This window comes from Rhinoderma darwinii, chromosome 10 (assembly GCF_050947455.1).
Source record: "Rhinoderma darwinii isolate aRhiDar2 chromosome 10, aRhiDar2.hap1, whole genome shotgun sequence".
Taxonomy (NCBI): Eukaryota; Metazoa; Chordata; class Amphibia; order Anura; family Rhinodermatidae; genus Rhinoderma; species Rhinoderma darwinii.
Window position 1 is genome coordinate 7643153 of NC_134696.1, and position 10963 is coordinate 7654115.

At 45.2% G+C, this 10963-nt stretch overlaps 1 protein-coding gene across 4 annotated transcripts in view; it reads right to left on the reverse strand.

Moving 5' to 3' along the window:
* The window catches only part of CLSTN1 (calsyntenin 1), a 73537-nt gene extending 62798 nt beyond the window's left edge, over positions 1-10739 (reverse strand). For all 4 annotated transcript variants that reach the window (XM_075839295.1, XM_075839293.1, XM_075839294.1 and 1 more), the window contains exon 1: positions 10427-10739. In XM_075839295.1, the coding sequence (XP_075695410.1) occupies positions 10427-10505 (79 nt within the window). In that variant the 5' untranslated portion in view covers positions 10506-10739. The remainder of the gene's footprint in view (positions 1-10426) is intronic.
* Between the last annotated feature and the right edge of the window lie 224 nt (positions 10740-10963).

Sequence of the window (10963 nt, forward strand, 5' to 3'; positions counted from 1 at the left end):
ATGCCGTATACGTATGGTGGTTTAAAGGGTCCAGAGCAGCAGAAAGCAGGGCAAGAGGGGATTGGGCGCCTTGAAGAACTTGACACCAGTATATCAGACATCCAAACCTCCTTCAAGCTATGACTTCACGTGGAATAATGGGGACCAAATGTAAACAAGTCCAAATGGTAAAAGGTCCCATGAAAAGCCATAAGGCTCGACCTTACGACATAAACAGTCACATGAAGGAAACTTTATGAAGCCGTCACGATCCAGACCCTCATCCAAATTTAATGTGCCTTTAGCAATTGCTGCTTCTTGATGTATGCTGGAAGTGAACCCTCCAAACAAAACTGTATAGGACATTTCCAATGGAAACCCAATAGTTTCATTTCACCCATTCACAAGTAAAAAAGTACACAAAAAAAAACTAACAATTCTGATTGGTCATTGGACTATGTAACTGGAGTACAAATAGAATACGGTGAGTCAGTGAGCGCATACATAGCACAGCTGAGACTTCGGCCTCATCCACAAATATATAGGAATTCAAAGAATAGGCAGCACTCCACGTCATAATATCAAAATGTGAATAACTTTTATTCACCCATATGGTAAATGGGTGGTAAAATATATCTATATATATATATTTATTTTTTTTAATTATTTTTTTTATATTATTATTTATTTCCCTGGTCGGATTCATACCGAATCCAACAGGAAAAAAAATTGTGGCTAGTTCGAGCAGACACGGTATTACAAAGGTATTCTCCGCTACAAGTATTTACTCCAAAGACGAATACTTCCATAATACAATGACGTATGGAGGAAAGAGTGTTTACTGCTATGTGCATGGAGCCGAAGTAAACAAACAACTAAGTACATTTTACCGACTAGCAGTTACCAACAATTACAACCAGAGCAATAGTCTGAATAAGGACTGAATTCTGCACCGCCGTAAAGCAGGATGTACACGTAGCAGAGATTCTAGTAATAGTTTGGACAATGATGGTTTATGATCATCGGGTTTCTCCCTCCATTATATATTCAGACACTGTGAATGAAATGACTCATCAGAAAAGTGTCAAAATAATAACAGTGCTGAATACACAAGGAATAAAACCACACACATAAGATAATGGCCTGGCAACTGGATTTCAGACAATAGTGGAAATATTCGACATGTAGCGAACGTTTCATTAGGCAATATTCCACACGCCGTCAGTGCAGCCGCCGCACTTCACTCTGCACATAATGGGATGTTTCTTTTTGTTCTTTGTCTCCAGCAGAGTTTGTTTTTTTTGCAGAGCTAGTAAAATAGGAGGATAAAAAAAATCAGTTTCTAACGCTTTGTTCGCAGATGCCATTGTTTTTGGAGAACAGAATCGCGCATCATGCCGCGCTAGATTATCCGGAAATTGCCGAACACCATGAGGGAATCCATTAAAGTCAATGTATTCCGTTGGGCGCCATTGTTGTCCTTCTACAACTGAACAGAACCGAAACATCGAACGTAGATGTAAATAGAGGGCAATCGATGCGCTAGAGAGAAGTCAAATTCCTATAATTCACAAACATTGCAAACTGAGGTTTTCCCAAGACCATCCTCAAACATATTTTCTTAAGAACTGTTCCTAGAAACAGGGTCCGATAGGACCGGACTCCTGACACAACAATGGTCCCCAAAGGTCCAGCAGAAGAAAACCCTGTTTGGAGCTGCCTTACCACCAGGATCTATTTCTGACGCGTTTTTCATAAATAACCTTATTATAAATAAAAGCCTGATTGATGATCTGTCCTGTGTGTGCAATGTATTACAGCGGACGTGTACATGTTCTGTATACACGAGGGTGGGCCTCAGAAGGATTACGTCTGGCGGGTCCAAGAAGCGTCTCTATCGAATACAGCATCACAGTATAACCTGTCCATACACAAAGTGTGGACGTGTTGCAGCAGATTATGGCTTATTTTACAAAGCGCAGGTAACAAAACTGATCACCGCGATCTGCCCGACAGTTGCTATGGACAACGGTTCCACTTTCTGTCCGCATTCGTTTTCAGAGCAGACACCAAAGATGGATTATGACTGCTTATTATTCTACTTTAGATCTACTTTTATCTGACTGCAAAGTTCTGCCTATGAGGGAACCAAATTGCTTCTGCTGGGGTGTCAGACAATGCTTATCTGGAAGAAATGCAAATGTGATCACAGAACAAAAACATCTGAGCATCTGAGGGCTTTTTGTCCAACTGTGCAAACAGCGTTCAGCCAAAATAAGAGAAACTGAATTATAGATACAACAGAACACAAAAAAAATATATCAAAAGTACATGCAGCTGCTGGACGACCAGGAATCTGAGGAGACAGGGGAGGAAGGAACATAAAACAGCTGCTTGTACTTTTCATTTCTTTATATGTACATTTTATGTTTTTATTCTATTTATATTTGCTACAATTCTGTTATTGGGCTGATCTCTTTAAAATAGTTCATTGAGTTGCCCGAATACAATAGGGTGGGCGGATTCTAATGCATCCACTGAATAACCACCCGCACTCCCCACAAACGCTAAATTGAGGCAATAAGAGAGCGTGCGCACCAGCATTACGTGACTGCCTCTCAGGCTGGGTTCACACGACCTATTTTCAGACGTAAACGAGGCGTATTATGCCTCGTTTTACGTCTGAAAATAGGGCTACAATACGTCGGCAGACATCTGCCCATTCATTTGAATGGGTTTGCCGACGTACTGTGCAGACGACCTGTTATTTACGCGTCGTCGTTTGACAGCTGTCAAACGACGACGCGTGAAAATACAGCCTCATCAAAAGAAGTGCAGGACACTTCTTTGGACGTTTTTGGAGCGGTTTTCTCATAGACTCCAATGAAAACAGCTCCAAAAACGGACGTAAAAAACGCCGCGAAAAACGCGAGTTGGTCAAAAAACGTCTGAAAAGCAGGGTCTGTTTTCCCTTGAAAACAGCTCTGGATTTTCAGACGTTTTTGGTCACTACGTGTGCACATACCCTCAGGCTTCGTTCACATCTGTGTCAGGACTCCGTTCATGGGTTCTGTCGGAGCTTTCCATCAGGGGAACCAGTTAACGGAAACCTTAGGTTTCCGTTTGCATCACCATTGATTTCAATGGTGACGAATCCGGTGCAAACGGTTTGCGTTTGTCACCGTTGTGCAAGGGTTCCGTCATTTTGACGGAATCAATACTGTAGTCGACTGCTCTATTGATTCAGTCAAAAATCCGTAACCCTTACGGAACGGTAACAAACGGAAAACCCTAGCAAAGTATCCATCACTATTGAGATCAATGGTAATGCAAACGGAAGCTATGGTTTAAGTTTGCCTTTCCTTAGAGGGGTTCCCCTGACAGAAAGCTCAGACGGAACCCCTCAACGGAAACACAACGCTGATGTGAACAGGCCCGAAGACCCATCATTAGAAGGCCAAATGTGACAGAGATGACTTCATAGGGTTAGATCCCATCTGGTAGCTATGGGTAGAAATGATACATTCAGGTCAGTCTAACAAGTCCACATCATAACCCAACTGGACGGGTAACCACAATGCTGGTGTTCTCCGACACCTACTGTTAGCACAGGTGCTTGATGAAACCCCAGGGCACTAGATGACCACTTTGTTTTACTACTCACTGGAATCATCCTAATATGTATGCTGTAGAACGGTGTGCGTGCAGCTGTATTCACATATAAACGCTATAATCGTGGTTGCTATGCAAGTTCAATTGCTCCCTATGGTGAGAAAAGTCAAAATCAACCTTGCGACGAATGCAAAACATGGCTGTAATTTTTGGAATAGTTGCAAGGACATAAAGTAAATTTCACAATGAAACAATCACTTTGCGATTTTACCATTTTTCACTGGCCACTTTGGGCTGCCTTGTAGCCCAGCCTCGATGTGGCCATATTTTGTTTGGTCAGACTATGTCTTAACCAGAACTTTGTGAAGAGCCCAATAACCTGCGTCCAAGTCCAACTGCGGAGATCGAAGATTTGAAATCACCAGGTCAAAAAGAGGGAACTATAAATCTCCTGTGGAAGATCCCCAGGGAGCTCACAAACAAGGAATTCACATCCCCCCCACCCCGGCATCGTGCTGACATTTTACTCTTAATTTCCTGTAACAAAAGCTACATAACGACAATAGAAAAAATAATGATCAGTTAATAAGCAACATGAAAATAACCACAAAACTAAGCGCACCCCGTGATCCAGTCATCTGTACGACTAAACGTGAAGTCATTATTTTTCTTCAAGGGTTTGGCATCCAGTACTGGAGGAATGCCGGCCAACTCCTCCTCACAACGCTGCCGCACTTCACCTGTGCTTCAGGGCATTCATTTTTGCAAGGCACTTAAGACAAGAGGACTGACTAAGTTATATCCTTGTACTAGCAGAGATTTGACTGAGGGGGTGCATCAGACTAGAAGTCACACAGCGTGGCGCTCTCCTGGGTGAGAAGCCTGGAGACGGTCAAGTGACAAACTCTCCCGACTCCAGCAGTAACTTTTTCCAAGCAAAATAGGACAAGATGGACAGGGAGATGGGGTCACCTCTCTGCGGCACTAGCTCAAAAGATACCATCCTCAAAGTAAAGAAATATCTTACAGAAAACAATCAAGATCCATGGGAATTTATTACAACCTAATCTCAGGTTTATAGAGCGTGGTTGACAATCCTCCGATGTCTGCCATCAGAGGAAACACATTGGATATTGCCTGTCAAGTGTTCTGAAACAACCGGTGTATTTGACCAAGTCGAAACCCAACTCGTTGTTAGTTTGATGTACCATGAGGAGTTTCTCCAGAATGTCCCATTGGGTCCGTTGGGTCTTCTCTTCTGCTAGTCGCCCTCTTCCACCAGTCACCTATTTTCTAGTGGATTCATCCTCCTAAAACAACGGCCGTCACGGGGACGCATGTATTTCAATGGGGCCGTTCACACTGCCGTTGTTTCAAGGGTCCGTGGAAAAATAGGACAATAGGTTTTCACACAGCCCTCCATAGACTCTAGTCTATGAGGGATCCGTGATAACGCGTCCAGCACGGGTGCACCTCGGACGTGAAAAACAACCGTTTTTAACGTCTGAGGTTGCCCATGCTCGTCTAAATGTTGCCTTAGGCTGGGTTCACACGAGCATCTTACGTCCATAATGGACGGAACGTATTTCGGCCGCAAGTCCCGGACCGAACACAGTGCAGGGAGCCGGGCTCCTAGCATCATAATTATGTACGACGCTAGGAGTCCCTGCCCCTCCGTGGAACTACTGTCCAGTACTGAAAACATGATTACAGTACGGGACAGTTGTCCGGCAGCGAGGCAGGGACTCCTAGCGTCGTACATAACTATGATGCTAGGAGCCCGGCTCCCTGCACTGTGTTCGGTCCGGGACTTGCGGCCGAAATACGTTCCGTCCATTACGGACCGAACATGCTCGTGTGAACCCAGCCTTATGCTTTAGAGGTTGTTTTCCCATCATACAAAGTGATGGCATATTGCTAGGATATGCCATCACTTTGCTGATTGGTACAACTGCTGGGACCCCAAACGATCCTGAGATTGAAGAGGGGGGGGCTCACAGAGCTGATTTAGCACTGCCTCCCCTTCTAAATTTTCCTTGTATAGCGACACTAATGGCTATGCTAGGAACTGCAGCATGGCCCCATTCACTTGACTGGAGCGGTCCTGCAGTTCAACGCACAGTGGATCACCTGTGGCACCACTGTGCAGGGAAAGACAGTGAAGGGGCCCCTTAAATACCAGGATTGGTGGACAGTCGGACCCCCACTGATCGCAATGTAAGGTCATATCCTAGCTATAGGCCATCACTCAGTGTAATGGGAAAACCCCTTTGTGGAAAGCGGTGTGATTTGGGTATTCTCAAGCCTTCAAAAATTAAAAGAGCTCAGCGTTTTTTTTGGGGTTTTACATAAAGAGGAACGTAAAATACAGCAGCCTGGACGATCCTAATTCCCTTCACTGAATATTACACAATACTTTGATCAGAAGAAATTTAAATGTCTATAAAAAAAGTGGGATTTACTGGAAACTAGTTCATTTTAAAAAAAAATAGAAATAATCTTCTAAAAAAACAAATTCTTTGCAGAGTGACTATGGCGGCTGCGCTACAACCACTACACCAGTCCTATGAATGACACTTTAGTCACATTCACATTTCTTGTCATCTCAGACTCACATCAGACTCTGAAAGGCCACAATGCGGCCAAAGCCCGCGCAGGTTTTAGGGAATGCTGATGTTTCTTTCCCCTCATCGGTCAGCGCGGTCACAAATTTGCCACAGATTTTAGTGCAGTGACTTCCTCGGCATTGAAAAAAAATGGTAAAAACTACAAGTGCAGCGCTGAGACATAGATCCTCCACTGAAGCCGTTCTAGAAACATCTCCAAGATCTTTTTCTTGCTGCTCCACTCCCATCACCTCTAAACATTGCGTTACAGGAATGGACTGAAGGTAGGGAAGAAGGACTGAAGATAAAATAGGGGGTCGTCTGCTTGTTATTAGGTTACTCTGACAGCCAGCTGGTCATATGGTGTCCTCACTGCTAGGACCCCCAGTGATCAGCTGTAATCTGTCTGTGGAGGAACCTGGCGGCAAGTGTTCAAATCTCCTGCAGCGCCACCACAGGAGAAATGAAGTACAACACGATGCTCATTGAAGTCAATAAGCGGTCTATGTAATCCACGGACGTGCCGAGTCCTCCAGAGCGCCAGACGCTCTTTGTAGCCGATCTCCACTCTGGCCGTTAGATAAGGGCCCTGAATAGGAGACCTCCTCTACTCATTTAGAATCCAAGACAAGGTAAAAATCATTCTCCTCCAGCACATCTAGCTGGGTGCACAACTATTCCGGTTGTGTGGCTACTTGCGTCCACGTCTGGGCTCTCGGAGGAAATACAGACAGGTGGAATCTGATAGCGGCCTAAACCCTTCTAAAATCAGTCTAGAGACAGAATTCACAACAGTCACTGAAACCGAGGCATTCATCGCTGGGAAAGGAATAACTTGACTGAAATAGCTCTCCTCATTTAGCTGTGTGTCTTTTAAACAAGCAATCAATCTCAGCGAGAGAGAAATGCAGTGAACCGGATCACTTACAGCGGCACAATGCTGCGGGGCACAGATATATGAACTGGAGAGGAAGGTGCCGAGCTCTGGAGCAGAATGGTACCATGCCAGGCCCGCAATCTTCTCATAACTTCAGGACAATGAATTCAATATTGGATATCAATGAATGTGTTACTTGTTCCTTAACACTCCCTGCAGTTTTTTAATTTTCCGCTTGGACCCAGGCATTATGAGAACATGAACGCTTTGTAATCATGCGCTATTGTTTATCGGCAGATGGTGTAGCGCGTACATCAGAACCATAAACCTTCTACGCTGCCAAGCGCAATAATCCACAGCACGAGCTCACAATTTGACATAATCGGTACAATCATAAATAAGGCCGTTCATCTACAGCCCGCCGCGTTGTAATAGTAACGGATCGTAGCGATAATCCCGACATTGTAAACGGATATCATCTGATTAGCTGAGCTAGAGAAAAACTTCCCTGATCACGGTGATTGGGGCTGATTTTCCAAGGACAGATCTCTCTGTAAGTGACTGGAGTCAAGTCGCTAATGCATAAGGAAATTTGTGACTGCTCGGCTGAGACTTCTTCCGCCATAGATTATGCACAAAATCCGCAGCAAAATCCCCACGTGTTACATGCAGATTTTGATGTGAATTTTGGTGCGGATTTCACCCTATGCATTGCAAAAAGTGAAATCTGCTGAGAAAACCAGTATCAAACCCGCAACAGAAATCGACATGCTACGGATTAGAAGATCATCAATCAATTTTGCATGTTTTTTTCCCGTTTTTTTCAAAACCCCATCCACATATTTTGTACAGTACATTGCTGCGGTGTGTGGAATCTCCCCTTACATATTAAATAAAGATCGCAGATCCCACTGATAAATCTAACACGCGTTCGGGAGAGATAAGGATCCGGCATGTTGGATTGTAACCTGTTCCATCCTTGGTTCACTTTGGAGAAAAGCGACAACAGAGGTGAAGGGCAGCCATTTATCCACCGCTCGCTATATTGGATCCATTCAGGATAAAACAAGAAAATGACCACCTGATAAGATCCAATCCCATTACAGGAATCTGAAGATTACCTAAAAAGAGCTGAGCCTGGAGTGGTCAGATCAGACCAAGGGGCAGAAAATTATCCAAATACTTGCCATACTGGGGGGGGGGGTGTAAACTGGCCACAGACCTAAGATCAGTGGTGTGCAACCTGTGGCCCTCCAGCTGTTCAGAAACAACTCTTCTACAGGCTGTCAGACCACGCTGGGAGTTGTAGTAGACGGTCACAGGGCGCGAACCACTGAATTAGAAGATCTGCCCTGATATTTCCAACCATTTGCTCGTTTGACTGTAGTTTTGCCCAATATCTCTACAGACAAAGATCACCAGATCTTTCGCTTTCTACCCTTCAGGTCCGTAGGATGTGACCTCTTTCACCGTTATCTGCAATGACGATAAAAAACTAACTTGGCGCTAAGTGCACAACAGAAAGCATTAATACTTTCCCCTATTAATAGTTCTAGATTTTCCAAGCCTCATCTGGCAGAAACCAGTTAAACAGCAAGAGCATTAAGTATGTAGAATAATTAGAAAGCGTTGTGCTACAGGGATCGAACACGTCGTCTCAAGACGCGCACTATTATAGGACGCCAGCGATGCACGCTCCAAAAATAAAGCAATTTCCCGCAGTATTGTCTTACTAGGACTCAATATATTTATATACACATCTGCTGAATGCCACATATCTGTCGAATATAGCAACATGCTGCCTTGCAGCGACCAGAGCTGTCAATCCCGCCGCCCAGCAGGACTTCCAAGGGTTAAACTTCATCCGACAGCTAGTCGCCATTAACCGATACATCACACCTCAGATATTCCTGGCAACGAGGTGTTTATTAAAGGGCACGTCAATGCACATAAATTAACGGGCATCACGTGACAGGAGGCTCCTGCATTGCCGATAACCTGGATTTCCAAGCATAAAGGGAAATCGGTTGTTACATTGTTACATATACAAAAACATTGGGATACTTTTGAATTGCGCGGAGCTCTAGTGTAAATATGTCCATTGACATTAGAATAACAGCAGGAAGCAGAATACACAGCGGAGGAGAATAATACACAAGTCTCTTATTTTTTTTTCTATAATGAGACGTCTTTTGTCATTGTGTGAATGTAGCGTGTGTGTGTGTGGTCTCCACTGAAACCCATCATATGGAGATCTGCAATGCGCATACCCCCCTAAACCAGGGACGTTCACCCTACACCGCTGCCTGGTCGCCCTGTCTGGGTGCAGGATCCTTAAAGCCACAGTAATGGATGTGTATAGGATGTGCTGCTCCCCAGGGAGGGGATTAATGAATCCGCGCACAATGCCTGCAGCTCCGCTACTTACTGACTCCAGCAAAGCCAAACCCGGCAAAAGACAAGAAATGTATGTCATGGCAGGGACACCGGTACGGCAACCCATAGGGACGAAGCATCAGACACAGAAAGGGGTTAAATGGCAGCGATCTCTGCATTACAGAGTACTTCTCCTTTAAGAGATTTGCTCACCTAATCATAACATGAAATAAATGCCAGCCAATAAGAAAAGCAGCTGGCCACGGACGCAGCGATGCCACTTCTAAGGAGCAATTATTTCTGCGTCTATGGCAACCGACCAATTAAATATTTACGATCGGCCAGAAGATGCTTCAGATTTTTTTTTTTCTTTGCTTGGTCTCCGGGGAATCACTACTACCCCCATAGATGTCAGTCTGAGGTCCCCTCCCCCCATGGGAAAAATCATTTCGATCGGAGCAAAAAGAATCAGGGCGTGTAGAGCGGGAGTGAGGAAAGGGGATGAATAAAGGGAACTTTGGAGTAATCTAAAAATTAGATCTAGAAATATTGTATCAATGTCTGGATGAGAATTCTACCGTCTCATAAGATACATTTCTGGGTAAAAAATAATCATAATGTAGAGTTCCCTGTGATTTATTGTAAAACCGATGACTTTAGTAACCAGCTGTCAGTCTCATCCTGGCATGGAAAGGGTTAAAGGGGGTAAACATGGTCCCTGGCAGCTGATCTCACAGTCCGGCGATGTCAAGTATTATTAGGATGTGATATTATTACACTGGATACAAAATGATTGATAGATAGATAGATAGATAGATAGATAGATAGATAGATAGATAGATGCCGGATTACTGGGATGACTGATTTCTCCATGGTAACCATGGTCTTGATGTGAGGGATGAGCCCCCATGATGACCCCCTCGCCCCCCCTATGTCTTCCGACTCCACTGAGGTGACCACATTACAACCCCCTCACCTCGGGCGGCCAGTGCACCACACACTAGCCCGGTGACGAGCAGCAGGCAGGCCAGGGAGCACCTCCACATCCCCGGCATCTTCTCCGCCCTCCTCCCTGGCTCCGGGTGCTAAGAGCGACCAAACGTCCCTCCCCCTCCTTTTTTTCTCCTCCGGTAATCCGGCAGGGTGAGCCCTGAGTTCCTCTCTGTACGTGTCCCTCCTCCGCTGAGGTGAGCGCGATATCCCCGGTCCGGTACCCGGTGCGGAGCTAAGATGGCGGATGCTGCTGAGAAGACGACTCTGTGTCTGCGGGCACCGCGGTGACCAACCCCGCCCCCTGCCACACCTACCAATCACTGCAACGTTTGCGTTCCAGGATCCTGGAGCCACGCCCATGTCAGGAGCTTTCCGCGGCTGGTATTGGTTACTTGTGGAACGCAGGATTTTCCCGCCCATGATGGGCTGAGGTGATATAGAAATAGCAGGGCCGCCCTCTGCTTGAGGGGATGAGATGGGGCAGGTTCAGTGATGGGCGGTGGAGGGTACGTGTGAGGTG